The 24,915-nt window shown below is 34.9% G+C and overlaps 1 protein-coding gene across 1 annotated transcript in view; it reads right to left on the bottom strand.

The window, feature by feature from the left end:
* Nucleotides 1-24,915, bottom strand: part of LOC144192168 (DENN domain-containing protein 2A) — a 30,600-nt gene that overhangs the window by 782 nt on the left and 4,903 nt on the right. The window contains exons 2-19 of the mRNA XM_077711239.1: nucleotides 14,428-14,514; nucleotides 12,813-13,784; nucleotides 11,606-11,733; nucleotides 10,234-10,346; nucleotides 9,208-9,405; nucleotides 8,561-8,654; nucleotides 8,431-8,481; nucleotides 7,453-7,634; nucleotides 7,110-7,219; nucleotides 5,785-5,854; nucleotides 5,499-5,576; nucleotides 5,133-5,273; nucleotides 3,986-4,134; nucleotides 2,235-2,412; nucleotides 1,353-1,394; nucleotides 1,157-1,262; nucleotides 780-1,082; nucleotides 603-689 (exon numbers count right to left, since the gene is read on the bottom strand). Of these exons, the coding sequence (XP_077567365.1) occupies nucleotides 603-689; nucleotides 780-1,082; nucleotides 1,157-1,262; nucleotides 1,353-1,394; nucleotides 2,235-2,412; nucleotides 3,986-4,134; nucleotides 5,133-5,273; nucleotides 5,499-5,576; nucleotides 5,785-5,854; nucleotides 7,110-7,219; nucleotides 7,453-7,634; nucleotides 8,431-8,481; nucleotides 8,561-8,654; nucleotides 9,208-9,405; nucleotides 10,234-10,346; nucleotides 11,606-11,733; nucleotides 12,813-13,784; nucleotides 14,428-14,513 (3,088 nt within the window). The 5' untranslated portion in view covers nucleotide 14,514. The remainder of the gene's footprint in view (nucleotides 1-602; nucleotides 690-779; nucleotides 1,083-1,156; nucleotides 1,263-1,352; nucleotides 1,395-2,234; nucleotides 2,413-3,985; nucleotides 4,135-5,132; nucleotides 5,274-5,498; nucleotides 5,577-5,784; nucleotides 5,855-7,109; nucleotides 7,220-7,452; nucleotides 7,635-8,430; nucleotides 8,482-8,560; nucleotides 8,655-9,207; nucleotides 9,406-10,233; nucleotides 10,347-11,605; nucleotides 11,734-12,812; nucleotides 13,785-14,427; nucleotides 14,515-24,915) is intronic.

Raw genomic sequence — 24,915 nt, 5'->3', positions numbered from 1 at the left:
AAAAAATAAAAAGTATACTGAAATTTAAAAAAATAACAATAATAATATTTTTTATTGTATTTTTATTTTTAATTATTTATTTTTGTACTTATCTATTTATTTTGTATTTTATGTATTCATTTAGTATTTTATGTATGTATTTATTTAGTATTTTTATGTATGTATTTATTTAGTATTTTTATGTATGTATTTATTTAGGATTTTTATTTATATATTTATTTTGTATTGTTATTTGTGTATTAATTTGGTATTTTCATTTATGTATTTTTATTTACGTATTTATTTTGTATTTTTATTTATTTATTTTGTATTTTTATCGATGCATTTATTTTGTATTTTTATTCATGCATTTATTTTGTATTTTTATTCATGTATTTATTTATGTATTATTTTTTTTTTAATAGGGCTGACTCTACTATCCGATTTTTCAATTACCACGCCCATATTTGGTCATAATTAACCGCAATATTCCAGAAATTACTGTATACAAATCCAACGAATTTAAAACATTTCTTGCAGTAAAAAAAAAAAAACAAATTAATTTACCAAATACACCTATTCATGCTGAAAAGTCACCATTTTTACGGGAAAAAAAATCTTACCCAAGCCTTTTAAGAACTTGTTAACCCCTCGCTGTTCACTGCCCGGTAGTGCATCGAGGTACTCCTGCGCCCTCACCTCAAACAAACCTCCAAAATACAAAAAAAACAACAACAAAAATCAGATCCCAGAGTTTTTCCCCAACAACCTCAATGGTCGCTTTCAATCCTACCGCCTACCTCGAAGCCCCTGCCTTCTCAAATCCCTCTCCTGGATAAAACTGGTAAACATTTGCGTCTCCATAAAAACCTCCAAGAACCTCCTCAAACTCTTAGAAGTGACAGCCTTCCGGAAGGCCTCCCGCTGAAAGGACAGGGAGCAGCAGGATGACGAAGACGAGGAGGAGAAGGCGGGGCTTGGCGAGGAAGGAGCCCCATCTTCCTCTCGCTCCGACCCAGTCGTAAAGAGCGAGTAATGGCCGACCATTTCCACGAAAAAGCGAACAAAAGCCTCCGACACCACCGTACTGAGAGAGCTGGAATCTAGAAAAGAAACAAGAGTATTAAAGCGGCCATTTGGGCTCCGTCGGCCGCCATTTTGGCTCTAGGACACTCACCATTGAGCAGGTCTCCTTTATCCGAGGCCAACTCCCTCCTCTTTTCTAGAACGTGTTCTAGAGCCGCTTGTAATTTGTGGGGGAGAATGGAGTCTTCGTCGTCCATCTGTCGGCAGGGGGGATGCAACCCGTGAAAAAAAACACTTATCCCGAAAATTTAGGCCGTTTTTATGTGTTTTTTTTTAGAGTTTTCTACCTGTCGGAGGAAGCGGCTGTTGCCGAGGTCGACCACTAGGACCTGTGGGGAGAAGAACAGACAATCTTTTCAAGAGGTGGTTCAATCAAGAGAGACTTTTTGTGAGATGGTTCTTATTTTTAAAGAGTATGGTAGTTATTGTAAGACGCCACTAAGATTTTGGTTGACATTGATGGCATCAGATGAACTAGAGTTGCTCTAAAAAAATGCTGTTTTTCCAGATTGCTAGAAAAATAGCTGTTTTTTTCCACAGGTGCTCTAAAAAAAATCAAAAATTTCCAGAGTTGCTGTAAAATAAAATTTCCCCAAAATTGCTCTTAAAATTTGCTGTTTTTTTCCTGAATTTCTCTAAAAAAGTGTTTCTCCACAGAAATTGCTGTTTTTTCACAGCTGCTCTAAAAAATGCTAATTTTCTGGAGTTGCTCTAAAAAAAATGCTGTTTTCCCAGAAGCGCACTAAAAAATTGCTTTTTTTCCAGAGTTGCTAAAAAAAATTGCAGTTTTTCCAGAGTCACTCTTCAAAAATTGCTGTTTTTCCAGAGTTACTCTTAAAACATTCAGTTTTTCCAGAGTTGCTCTAAGAAAATGCTGTTTTTTTTCATAGGTGCTCTAAAAAACACTGTTTTTCTAGAGCTGCTCTAAAAAATGCAGTTTTTCCACAAGCGCTCTAAAAAAATGCTGTTTTTCCGGAGGTCCTCTAAAAAATGGCTGTTTTTCCAGAGCTGCTCTATAAAATTACTGTTTTTTTCCAGAATTGCTCTAAAAAAATGCTGTTTTTCCCTGAGTTGCTCCAAAAAAAATGCAATTTTTACTTCAAATCACACAAACTGATTGCCTGTCTATGACTTCTAACATCTAAACATGTTTGTCCACTACTTTTTACCTCCTCTATGGGCAGCTCCTTGAGTCGAGACAGCGAGCTGGAGAGCAGCCCCACGATGAACGGCGTCGGCGTGCATACGATATCCAACATGGATGGCGGCAAGACGGGTATATACGTATGTTGCCAGGTAAACGGGTACAGGAGGGCCACCACGGCGTGGCAACACTGCGACAAGGTGCTGTCAAAAAAACAACTATGTTTATATATTATGTATAAGAGGAGTTCTATTTGGTAAGCACTTTTTGCACTATGGAAAATCTCATTTAAATACGTACATCAAACCTGAAGAAACAAGTGCAATAGCACGTTTCTGCCACTAGAGGGTAGTAGACTAAACGACCTGAGAGTGCTGAAATGGTGAGGGTGGAAAAATGGAGATGAAATATGATTGGAATGATGTACTTAAGGGACCAAAACAGTACATACTACACCATTTCATCTGTTAGTATTGAGGAGCTCAATATGTTTTTTTTTCTTTTTAGAGAAAAAAATATATTGTCATAATATTTTAGGGTTATGACATTTTTTCTTAGGCATAAAAGGCTATATACTCTTTAAAAAAATATCTAAAATAACTAAATAACTAAATAACTAAATCATCAAAACCTTTTCTAACAACTTCATTCCAAAGATTTTTTTTCCTTAAAAACATACATAAAGTGGACATTGTAATCTAAGTTCATTTAAATGTGTTTAAGTTATGTTACCAGCACGTTGCTATGCAAAAAAATATCTTCCTCCATGAAATATGTCTAATTTTAGTATTATTAAACACATTTTGTACTATTAAACACATTTTAGTATTTTTAAACACATTTTAGAGCTATTAAACACATTTTAGTACTATTAAACACATTTTAGAGCTATTAAACACATTTTAGTACTATTAAACACATCTTAGTACTATTAAACCACTAGTTATTCATTAATTTGTTAATAGATGGCAAATTAAAACAAATAAAAATGTTTTTCCAATCCAATATCCTGTTTTTGGTGTTTTTTCAGAACGTTGGAACAAACTAATTAGTTTTTAGTTCATGTATTTGTTTGCGTTACGAGTAAATCGACATACAAGCTCAGTCCTGGAGCAAATTAAGCTCATATCTCAAGGTACCACTATACAGTCTTCCAATCCAACATCCCATTTTAGGTGTTTTTATTCAGATGTTTGGAACAAATTTATTTATTTGTAGTTCATTTCTATGGGAAACGTTAATTTGAATTACGACTAAATCGACATACGAGCTCCGTCCTGGAACAAATTAAGCTCATATCTCAAGGTACCACTATACAGTCTTCCAATCCAATATCCCATTTTTTTCAGATGTTTGGAACAAATTAATTTGTTTTTAGCTCATTTCTATGGGAAACATTCATTTGAGTGACGACTAAATCGACATACGAGCTCAGTCCTGGAACAAATTAAGCTCATATCTCAAGGTACCACTGTAAAGTCTTAAAAACATGGTTTGTTTGAAATCCCAATTAAATGGCTTCTACTACTAAAGCCAAACCAGGTGTGGCCCAGCTTGAAACCACTTTGCTAATGTAATAGTTGGCGACTTTTAAAAGCTTTAACGCGTTGTGTGGGCGCCAGTTTCACTCAACGCCGCCTGGCAACCATTGCCAGTTTTCCAAAAAGACGCCATTCTGACCACTTTGTCTTTTCCTACTAATTCGTCTCGCTATTTGACAAATTAATTTTTTTCCCCCCCTCCCACATTAAGACGGATATCGAACCCGAAACCAACCTGAGTTTGTCAGCGGTAAAAATGACTCGGCGTTCCAGAAGCAGCGAAGCGAACACTCTGAGAAGAAGACGTAGGCTCAGCGAGGAGAAGAGACATTCAAAGTCCACGTGTTCCAGACGAGAATCGGATGGCCGGCAGAGCTCGATCACCTGCCGGTCGGTGGGGGGTGGACAATATTTTAAAGGGTGCTCGGACATTTGGTCGCCGGACGTTTGGTCCCTTTTGGTCGCCGATCAAATGGTGACAGAGAGTTTACTGTTGAAGCCAGCTCTCAAAATTATATTCATGAGAGAGAGTTTCATATCCAAGAGAGAAAGTTTAATATCTAAGTACTGTTTCATATCTAAGTACTGTTTAATATCGAAGTACTGTTTAATATCTAAGTACTGTTTAATATCTAAGTACTGTTTAATATCTAAGTACTGTTTAATATCTAAGTACTGTTTAATATCTAAGTACTGTTTAATATCTAAGTACTGTTTAATATCTAAGTACTGTTTAATATCTAAGTACTGTTTAATATCTAAGTACTGTTTCATATCGAAGTACTCTTTAATATCTAAGTACTGTTTCATATCGAAGTACTGTTGAAACCAGCTCTCAAAATTACATTCAAGAGAGAGTTTAATATCTAAATATCTACTGTAGATATTAAACAGTACTTAGATTATAAACTCTCTCTCTTGAATATAATTTTGAGATCTGGTTTCAGCAGTACTTATATATTAAACAGTACTTAGATACTAAACAGTACTTAGATATTAAACAGTACTTAGATACTAAACAGTACTTAGATATTAAACACTACTTGGATACTAAACAGTACTTAGATACTAAACAGTACTTAGATATTAAACAGTACTTAGATATTAAACAGTACTTAGATATTAAACAGTACTTAGATATTAAACAGTACTTAGATATTAAACAGTACTTAAATATTAACCAGTACTTCGATATTAAACGGTACTTTAATATCAACCAGTACTTAGATATTAAACAGTACTTAGATATTAAACTCTCTCTGAGGAATATAATTTTGGGAGCTGCTTTCAACAGTAAACTCTCTGTCACCTTTTGACCGGCGACCAAACGTCCAGTCAAGCTTTAAAGCCACAGTGCTGAAAAAAAAACGGGGTTTCCTCACCTCAGTTCCAGAGCCAGGAAGAAAATTTTTGACATTGATGGTCCTTCCCGGAGCAGGAAAAGGAGCCTCCATGATGCCTCTCATGAAGGGCTGAACCAGGGCAGGAGAAATGGCTCTTCTCTTCTCCACTTCATCCAGAATCTAAAAAAAAGATAATTTTTAAAAAAGGCTTTGCGGGGAAATGCAACTACCGTATTTTCACGACTATAAGGCGCACCGCATTATAAGGCGCACCCTCAATGAATGACATTTTTTCCATATATAAGGCGCACTGTATTATAAAGCGCACTGTCTATTTTGGAGAAAATATAAGACTTTTAAGTGCGCCTTATAGTCCTGAAAATACGGTACTTGAATTGTTTATACCTTGGAAAAAAGGTCGAAACAACCCAAACGGCTGACGATGCAATAGACTTCGGGGAGTCTTCGGCCTTTACCGCTGGGCTGTGGAGAAGTTAAATGGGAGAAACAATGTTAAAATATTGGAATGCCTCAGCTGAGTCCAACAAAGACATTTCCATTATGAGAATTAAAAACAGAATAATCAGAAATAAAACAGAATTATGATTCCACCAGTAAGTAATTATATCGATTGGTCCAGTGAATAGACGACAATAAAAATTTCAATAAAATGAAGTTTTTTCGTACATACCAGTAATCGTCTGCAGTAGCCAAATCGACGACTTCCATCTTCACCAGTCAGGACAAATGAGAATGTTTCACTGGGCATATGAAAAGAAAAAAGTCAAAGAGAATCATACATATTGGAGCTAACTTGTCAATTCTTGCTTACACGATATATTTCCAGAGTGAAAATCTGGGTACATTGCTTGCTGACACACTATATTTACATAGGGAAAATCTGGGTATATTTCTTACTGACATGCTATATTTACATAGTGAAAATCTGGGTTTAATTGCTTGCTGACACGATATACTTACATAGTGAAAATTTGGGTACATTGCTTGCTGACACTATTTATATAGTGAAAATCTGAGCACATTGCTTGCTGACACACTATTTTTATATAGTGAAAATCTGGGTGCATTGCTTCCTGACACGATATATTTACATAGTGAAAATCTGGGTACATTACTTGCTGACGCAGGATATTTACAGAGTGCAAATTTAGCTACATTGCTTGCTGACACGCTAAATTTCCATAGTGAAAATCTGGGTACATTGCTTGCTGATGCAGTATATTTAAATAGTGAAAATCTGGGTACATTGCTTGCTGACACGCTATATTTACATAGTAAAAATCTGGGTGCATTGTTTGCTGACACGCTATATTTACATAGTGAAAATTTGGGTACATAGCTTGCTGACACGCTATATTTACATCGTGGAAATCTAAGTACATTGTTTGCTGACACTATTTTCATAGTAAAAAATCTGGGTACATTGTTTGCTGACACGCTATATTTACATAGTGAAAATTTGGGTACATAGCTTGCTGACACGCTATATTTACATCGTGGAAATCTAAGTACATTGTTTGCTGACATGCTATATTTACATAGTGAAAATGGCTACATTGCTTGCTGACACGCTATATTTACATAGTAAAAATCTGGGTACATTGCTTGCTGACACTATTTTCATTGTAAAAAATCTGGGTACATTGCTGGCTGATACGCTATATTTACATAGTGAAGATCTGGGTACATTGCTTGCTGACATACTATATTTATATAGGGAAAACGTGGATTTTAAGTATGACAATAGTAACAGTGGACAATTACGTTTTCATCTACTACCAGTGACCGATACAATCCGAATTAGAGCCAAAATGGCAAAAACAAGATCGGTTTTACAAAAAAAAACAACTTAGAAAAATCGAGTACAAAAGTTGCAATTTGAAATGACCAAAAAACATATAAACATACGGAAAAAACTGATAATTTGACAGGTATTGACAGGTCTAAAGTCACCATTTTTAACCACTATGTGTTAACCTAAACACGACCACCCACCTGGGAAAGTTGTCGACAGGCGCCCAATCTTTGGCATCAGGGAAGCAAAATTGCGGAATGACCTTCAACTGGTCTTCCGTCTCCCGCATGAACTTGAAACTCCGTTCCAGCTGGATTGGAAAAGTCAAACTACTCATTAAATCCTCACTAGGAGCACTTTTTTCAATAAGCGCTTTCATTGCCAACACCAGTTACAAACTGTTGCGGTGGTTAAGTGGTTTGCATCAACGGGAACGATAGGCAATATACTTCCAAATCTACCCGTATTATAAATTAACAAGTATGTTTTTCTTTTAAATCCACGACCCTGTATGTAATATTGAAGTATTTGTTTTGGTTGTACCTTTAGTGGGAATTGCTGTGTGACCTCGGGTAGATAAGGTACTCCAACTTTGGTTTTGTGGAGGGCCACCACGATGAAGTACTCAAAAAGTTTTCGCTCTTCAATCAAGTCCCGTTCCAATGACCAATAGCGTCCAGTTTGCCTTAACATAGACTGGATTGACACCAGTCGCTGGCTATGAGCTGCAAGACGGTATGAAAAAACACATGAAATGCAAAAATTGTGTCAAAGTGGCGGCCCGGGGGCCGAATCTGGCCCGCTGCATCATTTTGTGTGGCCCGGGAAGTAAATTATGAGTGCTGACTTTCTGTTTTAGGATCAAATTCAAATGAAGAGTATGGATGTATATTAAATTTCCTGATTTTCCACGTTTTAAATCAATAATTGTCATTTTTTAATCATTTTTTCTTTGTTTTTAGTTCAAAAATCATTTTGTAAAATCCAAAAATATATGAAAAAGTTAAAATAAACATTGTTTCTATAAAAAAAAATCTGAATATTTAGGGATTTTGATCTAGTTATTTTAATTTTTTTATTGGATTAAAATAACTGGATCAAAAGCCCTAAATATTCAGTTTTTTATAGATCAAAAACTGTTTATTCGAGCTTTTTTCTTCATAAGGGAAAAGGTATTTTAATCTTTTGTTTATATGATATATTTTTAAATAAATACATTTTCAATAATGTGAAAAATAGAAAATATTAATGCTATGTAAATTTGTTTTTAGATTTTCCAAAATGCTTTTTGAACTAAAAACAAACCGAAAAAAAATTGATTAAAAATTTTAATTATTGATTTAAAAAGGGAAAATCCAGGAAATATAATATATTACATCTATACATAAATTTATAAGTAAGCACTCATGATTTACTTTGTTGGGCCGCACAAAATGATGCAGCGGGCCACATATGGCCCCCGGGCCGCCACTTTGACACCCACCACCTGTGCGCTACATAGTCAGCCCACCATTTTCTCACCTTTGAGTTTCTCTTCTGTATCGCTTTCCGACTCGCTGTTGTCGTCAGTCACTATATTATAAAAAAAAAAAAAACAGACAAAATTAGGAGATCTTATCTCCCAAAAAATATTTTTGCAGAAAAGGCTCACCTCTCCCCGAGCAGGAGTCGTTGGACTGCGACACCTTTTTCATCCGTTTTTTTCCCCTGCGAGCCTCGAAGATGCAATTGATTTTCAGCACCATCTGAAAATGGAAAAAAGGATATACAGTAATCCCTCAAATATCGTGGCTTCAACTTTGGTGGTTTCACTGTTTAATTTTAGTACTATTAAGCACATTTTAGTACTATTAAACACGCTTTAGTACTATGAAACACATTTGAGTACTATGAAACACATTTTAGTACTATTAAACACATTTGAGTACTATTAAACACATTTGAGTACTATTAAACACATTTTAGTACTATTAAACACATTTGAGTACTATTAAACACATTTGAGTACTATTAAACACATTTTAGTACTATTAAACTCATTATAGTACTATTAAACACATTTTGATACTATTAAAGTACTAGTTATTTGTTACTTTGTTAATAGATGGCGAATTAGAACAAATAAAAATGTTTATCCAATCCAAAATCCTGTTTTTGGTGTTTTTTTCAGAGGTTTGGAACAAATTAATTAGTTTTTAGTTCATTTCTATGGGAAACCTTCATTTGAGTTCCAACTAAATCGACATATGAGCTCAGTTTGCTAACAAATTAAGCTCATATCTCAAGGTACCACTATACTTTGGGTATTTTCCTCCGCCGCCGGTTGTACGGGTCTCCGGAGAGACTAGGGGTGTCGTCCGGGCTGCTGGGTGTTGACGGGGGGCTGGCGCGGGACGGGGACGATACGCCGGCGTCCCTGTTGGCCTTTCGTAATTCCAAGACTTTGAAACTTCGGCGCTCGGAGTTCTGTCTGAAGAGGCCGGACTTGGAACACAGCTGGTGGCACAAAGACAAGGTGCTTGGACGTTTGGTCGCCGGATGTTTGGTCGCCGGATGTTTGGTCGCCAGTCTTTTGGTCGCCGGACGTTTGGTCGCTGGTCTTTTGGTCGCCTGTCTTTTGGTCTGTTTACTGTTTAATATCTAAGTACTGTTTGTAATCAAAGTACTGTTTAATATCAAAGTACTGTTTGATATCAAAGTACTGTTTAGTATCTAATTACTGTTTAATATCTAAGTACCGTTTAATATCTAAGTATTGTTTAGTATCTAAGTACTGTTTAGTATCTAAGTACTGTTTAGTATCTAAGTACTGTTTAGTATCTAAGTACTGTTTAGTATCTAAGTACTGTTTAGTATCTAAGTACTGTTTAGTATCTAAGTACTATTTAGTATCTAAGTACTGTTTAGTATCCAAGTACTGTTTAATATCTAAGTACTGTTTAGTATCTAAGTACTGTTTAGTATCTAAGTACTGTTTAGTATCTAAGTACTGTTTAGTATCTAAGTACTGTTTAATATCTAAATACTGTTTAGTATCTAAGTACTGTTTAGTATCTAAATACTGTTTAGTATCTAAGTACTGTTTAGTATCTAAGTACTGTTTAATATCTAAATACTGTTTTATATCAAAGTACTGTTTAATATCTTAGTACTGTTTAATATCTAAGTACTGTTTCATATCTAAGTACTGTGTAATATCTAAGTACTGTTTAATATCTAAGTACATTTAATTGGCGACCAAAAGGGACCAAAAGACCGGCGACCAAATGTCCGGTCACGAAAGACAGTATCATAATTATTGTTATTATTATTTTTTTGGTGTACCTTAGTGGGAGTGTCCGGAACGGGGGACGAGGAAACAGGTGAAACGCATTTGCTACCAAGGCAACTTCTCTCCAACTCGATGTCTTCATAAGGATTTTCTTTGGACGGCGGATCTTCGGGAAAATAATCAAAACCGCGTTATGAAACAAGCCTCTTCTAAAAAAAAATCATATTTCCATATCAGCCAGATTCCTCCTCCAGATGTGCCCGGCTAGTAGACGGAGCGGCGCGCTGACTCAGCTCGCCACGGCGACGCGGGGAATCGAGCAGGCGGGCCGAGTGGACGCCAACATAAGTAGCATTTTCCTTCTAATTTTTATTGCCGCTCGTATATTAGCGTATTATATGAGCGTAACCGCCATTGGGTGGATTAGAGCGTTATTATTGCCGCTTGGACAGATGATGATTGGAAATGAAATGTCGGGAAGTTGAAAGGAGCTGGACGGGGTGGGGAAGGAGGGGGATTTCATGTGGCATCCAAGACGCTCTAATCCATTGCAGAGCACACATGACCATGACATCATACCTACTGCAAATATGAATATATATGTATATATGCATATATGTATGTGTATATGTGTATATGTATATGTATATGTGTATATATGTATATATGTATATATGTATATATGTATATATGTATATATGTATATATGTATATATGTATATATGTATACATGTATATATGTATATATGTATATATGTATATATTTATATATGTATATATGTATATATGTGTATATGTATATATGTGTATATGTGTATGTGTATATGTGTATATGTGTATACGTGTATACGTGTATGTGTATGTGTATATCGGTATACGTGTATACGTGTATACGTGTATACGTGTACACGTATACACGTATACACGTATACAAGTATATACGTATATACGTATATATGTATATATGTATATATGTATATATATATACATATCATATGTATATATATACATATATACATATATACGTATATACGTGTATACTTGTATACTTGTATACTTGTATACATGTACATATGATATGTACATGTATATATATATATATATATATATATATATATATATATATATATATATACACACATGTACATATGTGTATATATATACATATATACATATGTATATATGTATATGTAATGTATATATATGTATCTATATACTATGTTCTCCGTTCGGATATGTATCGGACTCGCGGTGGGGTTGGCATAACAACGCGGACAATAAGACAGGAATGTAGGTCAGGTTTTGGCAATAAAAGTGGAGCAGTGTGCCTCTAAATTTAAAAAAAAATGAGTCGCCTCTTTGTACTCCTTAACCAGCACACGTACTAAATAAACAGAACAAACAAGGGTCACGCGTATGGCTTACCGATGATGTCCTCGTAGACGTTCTCCTCCGATAAAGTGCGTGGCAGGCCGAGGCGGGACTGAGCGTACCAGTCCACCCTGCAGCTTTCCGACGATGACTGGAGCAGGTCCTCAAATTCGTAGGACTTTCTGAAGAGGGTACATAAACATGGAGATTTCTTTTGAAAACCACCTAGTTCAAAAGTTGAATCATTCTTATATATATATATATATACACATACATACATATATATACATACATATATATCTGTATGTGTATATATATATATATATCTGTATATGTGTATATATATCTATATATATATATATATATATATATATATATATATATATATATATATATATATATAGATAGATAGATAGATAGATAGATAGATATAGATATATATACACATACATATATATATATATATATATATATATATATATATATATATATATATATATATATATATATATATATATATATATGTATATGTATATATATATATATATATATATATATATATATATATATATATATATATATATATATATATATATATATATATATATATATATATATATATATATATATATATATATATATATATACATATACATATATATATATATATATATATATATATATATATATATATATATATATATATATATATATATATATATATATATATATATATATATATATATATATATACACACATACAGATATATACACATACAGATATATATATATATTTCCATATACATGTATATATACACATATACATGTATATATACGTATATACATGTATATATACATATATACATGTATATACGTATATATACATGTATATATGTATATATACATGTATATATGTATATATACATGTATACATACGTATATACATGTATATATACGTATATATACGTATATACATGTATATATACGTATATACATGTATATATATGTATATATATACATATATATATATATTTTTTCCTTTTCTTTTTTATACACATACATACATACACATATATACACACATACATACACTTATGTACACACATATATACATACATACACATATATATACACATATATACATATAAATATGCATATATACACACATATACACACATATACATACCCACAGATATACATACACAGATATACATACATACATATAAATATGCATATATATGTATATATACCTATATTTTACCTCTTGTTACTGTCACGAGATCTTTCCGTCCACGGTCTCCTGCAAACTCCCGGAGGTGGGCAGGTCGGCAGAGGCGGAGGCGGTATGGAAGGCAACGGCGGCAAAGTCCTCTTCCCCTTGCAAGACGACGGCCTGGAAATCGGCGTAGAAGGCGGCGTGTGATGCTGAAAAGTCCTCTGAGGTTTCGGCAAAGGATTAATGGACGGCGTCCCCGGCTCGCTGTAGACATTCTCCGGATCCCCGTCTCTCCTCCACCTTGAAAGGGCCGGCCGAGACGTCACATCGAAAGTCCCGAAAATGGGTTCTCCGCCACGTTTTTCGCTTTCTTCCACTTCCTCTTTGGACGGCGGAGTGAAATAATTCCCCGGAAAAACCAACGATGTCCCAACAGAAACTTTCTTAGTGGCATTTTCCAGTTTCTTAACATGAGTTAAAACTGTTTTCTTGTCCTGAATCTGCTCCGTAGTCTTCAGTTCTTTGTCCTTACTGGTAGTCCAACTATCCGGAGACCTGGTCCTGGCCTCCCCGACTTTCCCAACATTTTCTTTTCCCGAATCATGACCGTCCCAGTTCACCAACTTCTTACCGTTAGTCCGTTGAACCTCGAAAACTTTGAATTCCTTTTTTCTAGCCGACTCGGTGTCCCTCTGGGTATTGCCGAAAGGACAAATGTCCAATGAGATGGCTTGTTTGGGGTCCTTTTTGCACTCCCATTGGGAGATTTTATCCCGGATGCTGGCGGCTTTGGTTCCCACTTGGAATTTGTTCAATTTGCCGCACTGTCCGTTCTCCATGTTTGGAGTTCTCGGTTCGCTAGCGCTAGCGGTTCTCCTGTGAGTTAGCATTTTGTTAGGAGGACGAAAAATCCTGGTGTCCCTCTTGTCTCTGTCCACTGGTAGCCCACAGACCCCTTGGAAGTGGGGTACCACAGACGAGGGAGGGTCCCCAATCTTTAAGCCACAGCACTTGAGCCTGGAACAGAAAGAAAAATGAACACACTTCCGTCAAAATGGTTATAGTCTACATCACAGGTGTCAAAGTAGCGGCCCGGGGGCCAAATCTGGCCCGCCGCATCATTTTGTGTGGCCCGAGAAAGTCTTGACCGGATGTTTGGTCGCTGGTCAAATGTACTGAGATATTAAACAGTACTTAGATAATAAACGTTGTCTTTTAGATATTAAACTCTCACTCATGAGTATAATTTTGAGAGCTGGTTTCAACAGTACTTAAATATTAAACAGTACTTAAATACTAAACAGTACTTAGATACTAAAATGTATTTAGATACTAAAGTGTACTTAGATACTAAACAGTATTTAGATACTAAACAGTACTTAGATACTAAACAGTATTTAGATACTAAACAGTACTTAGATACTAAACAGTATTTAGATATTAACAGTATTTAGATACTAAACAGTACTTGGATATTAAACAGTACTTAGATATTAAACCGTACTTAGAAATGAAACTCTCTCTTAGATATTAAACTCTCTCTCATGAATATAATTTTGAGAGCTGGTTTCAACAGTAAACTATCTGTCACCATTTGAGCGGCGACCAAAAGTCCGAGCAACAATGATCCCATAAAATTATCTATTTTTGAGAGACCTACCCTTTGACTGATTGGTAGATACAGTTGTCAGTGTTTGTACAGAGCGGCAGTGCCCTCCCACCAGTCATTGTGCTAGCAGCTGGCATTCTGGAGACAGCAAGAGGACAACAATTTGTTAACAGATAGTACAGTTATGCTAAAACGGTAGCTACCATTAAAATAGGTTAGGTTAGAACAGGGGTGGGCAAACTTTTGGACCCGGAGGCCACATTGACTTAAAAAATTTGACCATACATACCATACATATAAATATATACGTATCTCAAGATAATATTTGTTTGCAATTTTACTCGTATCTCAAGATAAAAATGTGTTCGCAATTTTACTTGTATCTCAAGATAAATATTTCTTCGCAATTTTACTCGTAGCTTAAGATAAATATTTGTTCGCAATTTTACTTGTATCTCAAGATAAATATTTGTTCACAACTTTACTCATATCTCAAGATAAATATTTGCTCAAAATTTTACTCGTATCTCAAGATAAATATTTGTTTGCAATATTATTCATATTTCAAGAAAAATCTTTCTTTGCAATTTCACTCGTATCTCAAGATAAATATTTCTTTGCAATTTTACATGTATCTCAAGATAAATATTTGTTTGCAATTTTACTCGTATCTCAAGATAAATATTTCCACGCTATTGTACTCTCATCTCAAGATAAATATTTGTTCGCAATTTAACTCGTATCTCAAGATAAAGATTTCTTCGCAATTGTACTCGTATCTCAAGACAAATATTTTGTCGCAATTTTACTCTCTAGATAAATATTTGTTCGAAATTGTACTCTCAACTCAAATTGCTCGTAAGTCGGGACACTCTTATGTCGAGGTACCACTGTATAAGGGTACATAGTATATGTGTTCAGGTATTTCTTAAAAAGCACTTTTCTTTTTGGCCTCTGGGGCTCAAAACATTGAAGCTAGCAGACTGGAATAGACTTGTTTTGCTAGTGTGATTCAATCCTGCTATTATTCTTTCCAATATCCACTTTCCTCTTGAGTTTTGACAAGCCCAATGGAGCCCATCCCCCATTCAAATCTTCAGTTTCTTCTTGCCATTTGAACAAAACTTGAAGGCACCACATATTTTTTCAAAGCCCCCCCCCTTGTGAGCCCCAGTACAGTGTTTGTGTTATCAGTGACATTTTTTTTAAAAATAAGGGCAAGTAGAAGGTGAATCTGTCTATCTTTCCCTTCAACTTTGACCTACGCCGTGCTTACATCTGAAAATAATTTGGGTTAACAGACGAGCTCGTCTTGTTTGGAGGAATTGGGGGGGTTGATTGAGTTACTTGCTATGAGAAAGCAAGACAAGAACTCAGAGTTGAACTCCACTTTAGCCACTAAGAGACAATAGTAAGACTGTTACTCATAGATAGACCCAATTAAATTATGTCTGGATGTCATGGAAGGTCATGCTGAGTTGGAGTTGGATGTATTTAATAAGGAACAGCTGATATTATTTAACATGGCCATATTCACTTATATTTGCAAATACAGTGGTACCTCGACATACGAGTAATTTGAGATACGGGTAAAATTTCGGGCAAATATTTATCTGGACATAAGAACAGCAACTCCCTGGTGTAATGTTTTATACGAGCACTGGGCGGAGCCTGGCATTTTTTCCAGTGTTTTTTATTTCCTGTTAGTCAGTGCTAAAGGCGGAGCTTGTTCGCTAATATGAGAGGAGTATATATAGTACTTATTGTTGGCAAGTAGTTGTGCGTTATTATATTTGAAGGACATTTTTGTGCATCATTTTGGGAATATTTTGAAGGGAAGACAAATGCAAACAACCTTAGGTTGCATCTGAAAGTCAGGGTGGAGGCGTGGCCAATAGAGCCAAAAGAAATGTATCAAAATTTCAAACAAAATTAGAATTACGTTTAGTGTAAGGTTAGATTAAACTTATTTTTGAGTATTTGCATCGTAATCAGAGTTCATTTAAATGTGTTGATGTTATGTTTCGAGCGCGTTACCGTGACACAAAAAAACACCGCATTTTGTTTCGCGGTACTCGCTTAAACTTGTCGAAGAGTGCCTCGAAATGTTTCCAATTGGTCAGTTTTACAACTTTTGGTTGCTCAGGAAACGGCCGCTAACCCTCGGCGTCCTGTGGCTATCCGCAGCAACGTTGACCTTCGTGACCCTGAAGAAAGATGGCCGCCATAACAATGCATAAAGTGGGTGGGGGTAGCCATCTGTTGAGGCTAATAAAAACTTTGCAGGAAACTGCGACCTTGAAGACCGCAACATGATCTAACTTCTTCCTCCTGATAGCCGTGGTTTAAACGCGGGGATTTAACTAAAATTAACAAAAATTGGAGTTCTTTAAAACAACATTATCTTTAAAGGCCAGCATGGGAAAATTGTAATAATAATGTAATTTTCGATAGTGTGTTTTGGTATTTGCTTTTGGTTTACAAATTGAAAAGTGGTTGCTATTACATAGTTACAAGTGGATTCTGGGAAAATTAGGGTGTTCTGTTCCATCCACCATTCTAGTGTTTATGTTAAATAGAAGTAAAATGGAGGAAAATAAGGCAAATTATACATTATTATCTTGAAATATCGTTATATAAGCTTGAGTGGTTAGCACAGGGGTGGGCAAACTTTTGGGCCCGGGGGCCACATTGACTTTAAAAATGTGACAGATGGGCGGGGTCAGCACATGATAGAATACATATAAAAAAGTGCATCCGTTAACAGTACATATGAAAGATAAACTGGAAAAAAGGATTTAAGTATTAACATACTCATCACTTATCATTAAAGTAAAAAGTATAAAGTACAAAGTCAAGTCAAAAGGAATGTATTAAGAAATATTAAAATGTCATTAAAAAAAAGATAGAAGGGCTGTAAATCACCAAAAACAAATAAGAGTGGACAGAGCGACTTCCACTGGCTTCCGCGTGATGGCGCCATCTTGGGGAAAAAAATATAAAATATGAAATAAAAAATTAAAAAAAAACTTTTGGATAACGTCGGCGGGCCGAATTAAAAACCCCAACGGGCCTTATGTGGCCCGCAGGCCATAGTTTGCCCATGTCTGGGTTAGCAGCACTGAGGTTCTGGGTTCAAATCCTGGCCGGTCCAACTGTGTGGAGTTTGCATATTCTCCCAGGGCCTATGTGGGTTTTCTCCGGGTACTCCGATTTCCTCCCACATTTCAAAAACATGCATGCTAGGCTAACTGGCTAACACTAAACTGCCTCATGTATGAGTGTGAATGGATATTTGTCTCCTTATGCATTGTGATTGGCGTTTAAGTCGGTCTTTTTGCGTCTTGTGTTAGTTTTCCGATAAAAATACTTCATGTCTTTTGACTCAATTTTTTGCAAGTGTCTTTATCGCTTTTCTGGATTTCTGTCAACGATTCGCTTCTCTCTTTTCCAAACAGCTGCTTTTCATCAAGATCCCAAAACGCCATCGCACCATCAATCCCCGCCGAAATAACTCGCCGTGACTTCATCGTCCCGCATTTTTTTTCCCTAAAAAGGACAAAAGTGGCGAGCTAAATCCAAACGCCTTCAGTCTCAGTCGGGGTGCCGACTTGAACCGCACGTGGAAACCAAAAAAAAAATAAAAGTGAGGTTTTTGTCCAAGAAATGAAGCAATGTGATAGGCCATATTTGGATTCGGGTAACGTATAAGAGGGGAAAGTATGTATTTTCTTGACTTTTTTTTGCTTTGCACTAACACCAAGTAGAGGACCCAATCCTTTAAAGATGTGGTCTATGTTGGCTTGGGCTAAAACCAAGTCTATTATCAATGTAATTCAACTCGGAATGTTTGGTTGACTGTGTTTCTTAGACGCCTTTTTCAGTTGGATTTATTTATAGTAATCCCTCGAATAACGTGGTTCATGTAGTTGGTTCGCAGGCTGCTTTAACGTCAACTTGATTTCAGGTGGGCGGGACCATTTTAGATGTAGTATTTAGATTTTTTTTATAAATGGATTAAAAGAAGTGGATTAAAAGCCCCGAGTATTCCGTTTTTTATAGATCTAAAACAATGTTTATTTTAGCTTTTTTTAAATATATTTTTGGATTTTACAAAATTATTTTTGAACTAAAAACACTGAAAAATTGATTAAAAAATGACAATTATTGATTTAAAAGGGGGAAAATTAGGAAATTTAATAAACATCTATACTCTTCATTTGAATTTCATCCCAAAACAGAAAGTCTGCACTCATGATTGACTTTCCCGGGCCACAAAAAATGATGCGGCGGGCCAGAATTAGCCCCCGGGCCGCCACTTTGACACGTGATGTAGACCAAAAATGTCTTTCGGATCAAATTAAAACGAAAACTATGGATGTATATTAAATTTCCTGATTTCCCCCTTTTAAATCAATAATTGTCATTTTTTTAATCAATTTTTTCTGTGTTTTTAGTTCAAAAATCATTTTATAAAATCTAAAAATAAATTTAAAAAAAACTCAAATAAACATTGCTTTAGATCTATAAAAAACTGAATATTCAGGGATTTTAATCCAGTTCTTTTAATCAATTTATAAAAAAAAAAATCTAAATATTCTATCTAAAATGGTCCGGCCCACATGAAATCAAGTTAATGTTAAAGCAGCCCGTGAACACTACACAGTCACCTCTAGAGCCAGCCATTGTTGATGTATTGGATTTTTTTGGTATAAAATCTTGCAGTGGGGGAGGAGCTATATGATGGAAGATTTTGTAAACTAAGATGGCATCTGCATATTAAAGTACTGTTTCAGTTCAGTCATTTGTGTTTTTTTAACTTCTACTGCCTGAATAAAGAGAAAAGGAAGGCCTGATAGTAAAGGAATGGACGTATAGAGAGGAAGAAGACCGGTCACCCAAATAAACAATGGAATTTTATCTGGCCTCAGCACTCTTTAACTCTTTTACTCTCTCTTTCCGTGGCAGTCGGGGGAGCCCCGCTGTTTTCCCAAGCTCATTTTGGCCATGAGCCAATCAGGTCAACACATTTGACGGCGTGGGGGCGTGTCCAATTGGAATGGAGACATTTATTGGTACTGTACTGGATGTATTCCATCCATTGATGAAGGCTGAGTATAAACCGTTAATAGCTCATGCTGTGCGCCATTGTTAGCACAAAAATAAAGGAAAATGGATACGAGACAGGACTGAAAGCTGATTGGCTGTGGAAAAAATAGACAGGAAGCAAAAATATGCAAGACAATTGTTGGCGATTCCAGCGGTGTATGTTGCTTTTATGGTGTCTGTATATTTAAGGGAGATGTATAAGAATGAGATAAATTAGGACCTTTGGATAAGGGGTAAACCAACGGTTGGTTGGCGGGCCGTTTTAACGTCAACTTGATTTCAGGTGGGCTGGACCATTTTAGATAGAATATTTAGATTCTTTTTTATAAATGGATTAAAAGAACTGGATTAAAAGCCCTGGATATTCATTTTTTTAGATCTAAAACAATGTTTGTTTAAGATTTTTTTAATATATTTTTTGGATTTTACAAAGTGATTTTTGAACTAAAAACACAGAAAAAAATTGATTAAGAAATGCAATTATTGATTTAAAAAAGGGGAAAAAATCAGGAAATTTAATATACATCTATACTCTTCAATTTAATTTGATCCTAAAACAGAAAGTCAACCCGATTTAATGTGGACCATTTTTTATATAATATTTAGATTTATTTTTTCTATAAATGGATTAAAAAAACTGGATTAAAAGCCCTGAATATTCAGTTTTGCATAGATCTATAACAATGTTTATTTTAGCTTTTTATATATATTTTCAGATTTTATAAAAGGATTTTTGAACTAAAAACACAGAAAAAATGATTAAAAAATTCCAATTTTTGATTTAAAAGTGGGAAAATCTGAAAATGGAATATACATCTATACTCTTTGAAATTTGATCCTAAAACAGAAAGTCACCACTCGTGATTTACTTTCACGGACCACATAAAATGATGTAGCGGGCCAGATTTAGCCCCCAGGCCGCCACTTTGACACATCTGGCATAAACAAACACCAAATTACATTTTGAACATTCCAATTGCTCCATAATGAATGTTTATTGTCTTTAAAGGAATGTAAATGTAGGATCAACTCATAAAAAAACAACAATAAAAAGTCACAATAAACATTTTTAAAAAGCTACAGTTAGCATTCAATTAGCTCTAATTCCCATTCACACCTGCTAGCATAGCATTAAAAATGACATCAAAACAGAAGGAAAAAATGTGTATGAGTGGCCTGTCAAAGTTTATAAATGACCATCCTTAATTATATAACCACTAAAAAGCGGTTATATAACAAAAATGGCGGAACTTGGAAATAGTTGGATGGGAAAGGGACATATTTATCAAGCAGGACAAACAAATATTTCGCTTTTCTTCATGGTGGATATCATGTTACATCTCCAAGTTCCTCCCCCAAGTCTGCTCCTAATTATCCCATTGGCTCCACAAAGTGGGAGCCCAAGCCAATGGTTTTCTTGCTTTTTAAGCCACTCCCACTTTGGCTGAGTTAGCTTCACCCACAGCACTTTCTGTGTCAAATTAAAAAGCTCAACTTTATGAGGCAAAAGCTCATTTCAAGCTTGAGAAATGTATTTGAAAAAGCTGGAAACAGACGACAGGCGTACGTCAAAGTTTAACCGCAATCTGTGATGTGATGCCTTGCTCAAAGTACATTTCGAACAGAGATCAAATATATTTGGAATAACTCATTCCAGAGTATAATCTGTTGTTGTCATGAAGATGTCATCAGTTGCATAGATCATACTTTCAATAACTTTTGGACAGTATTATATGCCACAAACACCTATCAACCAGTAGACTATGTATATTTTGTGACATAATAATATATTTTTTCTTACCTAGGTCTACATTGTCTTCTGTGTCTTAGGTCTGTGTCTTTTTCAATAACTTTTGGACATTATTATATGCCAAAAGCAGCTATCAACCAGTAAAATATGTTTTTTTTTAACAGAAAAAAATATTTTTAGACATTTTGTAAGTGTATTATTTTTTACTAGGTCTACAATGTCTTCTGTGTCTTATGTCTGTCATTTTCAATAACTTTTGGACATTATTATATGCCAAAAACAGTAAAATATGTATATTTTGCGACAGCAAAAAATATCTTTAAACAGTTTGTAAGAGTATTTTTTTACTAGGTCTAGACTCTAGAATGTCTTCTGTGTCTTTTTCAATAACTTTTGGACATTGTTTTATGCCACAAACAGTACAATATTTATATTTTGCGACACAAAAAAATATTTTTAGACTGCTTGTAATAGATTTTTTTACCTAGCTCTACAATATCTTCTGTGTCTTTTTCAACAACTTTTGGACATTGTTATATGCCACAAACAGCAAAATATGTATATTTTTTAACAGAAAAAATATTTTTACACACTTTATAAGTTAATTGTCTTTCTTACTAGGTCTACAATGTCTTCTGTGTCTTTTTCAACAACTTTTGGACATTGTTATATGCCACAAACAGCAAAATATGTATATTTTGCAACACAAAATATTTTTACACACTTTATAAGTTAATTTTCTTTTTTACTAGGTCTACAATGTCTTCTGTGTCTTTTTCAATAACTTTTGGACATTGTCATATGCCACAAACAGTAAAATATGTATATTTTGCGACAGAAAAAAATATTTTTAGACATTTTGTAAGTGTGTTATTTTTTACTAGGTCTACAATGTCTTCTGTGTCTTATGTCTGTGTCTTTTTCAATAACTTTTGGACATTATTAAATGCCACAACCAGTGGAATTTGTATATTTTACCACAAAAAACACTTCCTAAGTGTATTTCTTTACTTGCTCTACAATGTCTTCTGTGTCTTATATCTGTCTTCCTACTGCAACCAAGAAATTTCCCCAAATACAGCCTGCAATAAACTTCCAACCAACCAACCAATCCCGTCCCTCACAGTCTATCCTTTTACATTCTTATACCAAACAACTGATCCATTTCAAGTTTCCACAAACAGGTTCAAATCCAGTCTAAAATCAATCAATAAATAAGCCAAAAGTTATAGCAAAAATTTGGCTAGCATAGCCATCACATTACTCTCCAATTTTTGCATGAAAATAAAGCTTCAAATCTTTTTTTAACGACCTGGCTTCGCGTTAACGTTATCCTCTGGACTCCAGATCGGATTTCAACTCCAAGCCACAGTTTCTCAAGTGAACTACGAAGCCAAATTCATCTCTATCGGACTTCCTGTAAACCACTGTTTCTCGTTTTAGTAGCTTCCACGTTGAAAATTCCCAGTGGCAATTCCCACTCGGGGTCCAATCGTTGTTCTCCTTCCTACATGCCTAATCTGAAACGCAGATTTTTGTCATTCCCACCCAACATCCCAAGGGGGAGTCCAATGAGGCGAGAGCTTGGGAAAGTACACTTCCGGAGTTTAAACTCGACGTTGTTGACCCCCTTGGCGCCCGGTGACCGACATCTGCGGGTCTGGGCCGGGAAAGTAGACCGAGACAAATGGGGATGGGTGTTGACAAAATATGTCTGGGATTGCCCTAATCTACAGCTGGGAATCCCAATAAAACTAATTTTTGGATGGTCTACACTACAGGTGGGAAAGTGGCGGCTTGGGGGCCGAATTTGGTCCGTCGCATCATTTTGTGAGGCCCGATAAAGTAAATCACGAGTGCTGACTTTTTGTTTTAGGGATGGTGTACGTACACCAAAGGTGGGAAAGTGGCGGCCCACGGGCCGAATTTGGTCCGTTGCATCATTTTGTGAGGCCCAATAAAGTAGTAGTATGACTGCTGACTTTTTGTTTTAGGATCAAATTTAAATGAGGATTACAGTAATTCTTAGAATATTGCTTATGGGTTTCAGTGTGGATTTCCACATTTTTATATACTTAAAATATATATATATATATTATTATTTTTAAAATAATAGTGGAAAAAAATCACAACATTTTGAATTGGCGATAATCGAGGGATTACTGTATATATTATATTTTCAAATTTTCCCCTTTTTAAATCAATAATTGCAATTTTTTAATCCAATTTTTATTCTTTTATTTTTAGTTCAAAAATATTTTTTTAAATCTAAAAATATATAAAAATATTTTCTATCTTCCACTTTAATATGGAACATAATTAGAAAAATATTTTGTTTCTATTTAAGATTTAAAAAAATTATAATAATTAAAAGAACTAGAAAAAAAAGCTTAAATAAACATTGTTTTAGATAAAAAAAATTCCATAAAAAACTGAATACTTAGGGCCCAATTCTTTTAATCCTATTAAAAAAGTTCTAAATATTATATCTAAAATGATCCTGCCAAAATGGAATCAACCCATTCACTGAACTTTATATTAAACAAAAAAATCAATAAATCAGTCTTACTTAGTATTATTGTCTACTGGATTTGATAGAAAACATCATACTAAGATAATACAGTACTGTACATAGTATCATTCTCATTTCTATTCCTAAAAACCTCCCAAACAGTCCGTCTGGAAGTACTTCACCAACTTTAACGTTTCCATCTCAAATCTTGTGGTGTACATACACTGCAAAGCCAAACTAGCTAAAAAAAATGTATGTTAAGCTTTCCCCAATTTTGCTTGGAATGCTCTCCATAATGTGACGAATCAAAGAGTTCTGTGGTCACGTTTGAACCTCCATTTTGAACCTCGGTAGCCACATTTTTTTCCAGATGTCAGCCTTCTTCTCCAACACTAAATGCACATTCTTTCTTCCTTCCAACTTCCATTCAAGTATTTAATAGCTATTTTTTTTGACAAAAACTAAACTGATATGTTAACCTAGCTGCAATCGTTATTTTGAGCGTGCATCGTTTTCTGGCATTGAAATTTGCCATTTTCAACTTTGCATCTCTCGCCAAACATTATACGGTCCAAGAGTGGAAAATCCAAACATTGATGAAAAAAAAAACCCAAAAAAAACATTTTACCTCAAACTATCATGTTACATTAACTCCACATTATGCTAGCAAAAAACGATTTGAAAAATAATATACCAAGAAACATGGAAAAGGACAGTAAATCATGTTTAAATTCATAACAGTCCACTAAAAGCAATTGAAAGCATTTATAAGCAAACTCTAAAAGTATTGGACCAAAAACCAAAAGCCAAAAACACACCACCACTGTCAGTTATTAAAAAAATAATAATAATAGATAAAACGCCTGAACTGGGACAATATACTGTTAAATATTAAGATGCCATCTTAATTTACAAAATCTTCCATCATATAGCTCCTCCCCCACTGCAAGATTTTATACAAAGAATCAACAATGGCTGGCTCTAGAGGTGACTGTAAAGTAGTGAATGCTAAATTAGCTAAAGCACCTTCTCTCTTCATACCTGGAACTCAATAGCAATTACTGTATTTTCACGACTATAAGGCGCATTAAAAAGTCTGAAATTTTCTCCAAAATAGACAGTGCGCCTTATAATTCAGTGCGCCTTATATATGGAAAAAACAGAAAAC

This window comes from Stigmatopora nigra, unplaced genomic scaffold (genome assembly GCF_051989575.1).
Source record: "Stigmatopora nigra isolate UIUO_SnigA unplaced genomic scaffold, RoL_Snig_1.1 HiC_scaffold_25, whole genome shotgun sequence".
Classification (NCBI taxonomy): Eukaryota; Metazoa; Chordata; class Actinopteri; order Syngnathiformes; family Syngnathidae; genus Stigmatopora; species Stigmatopora nigra.
This window is presented reverse-complemented; position numbering and strand designations above follow the sequence as displayed.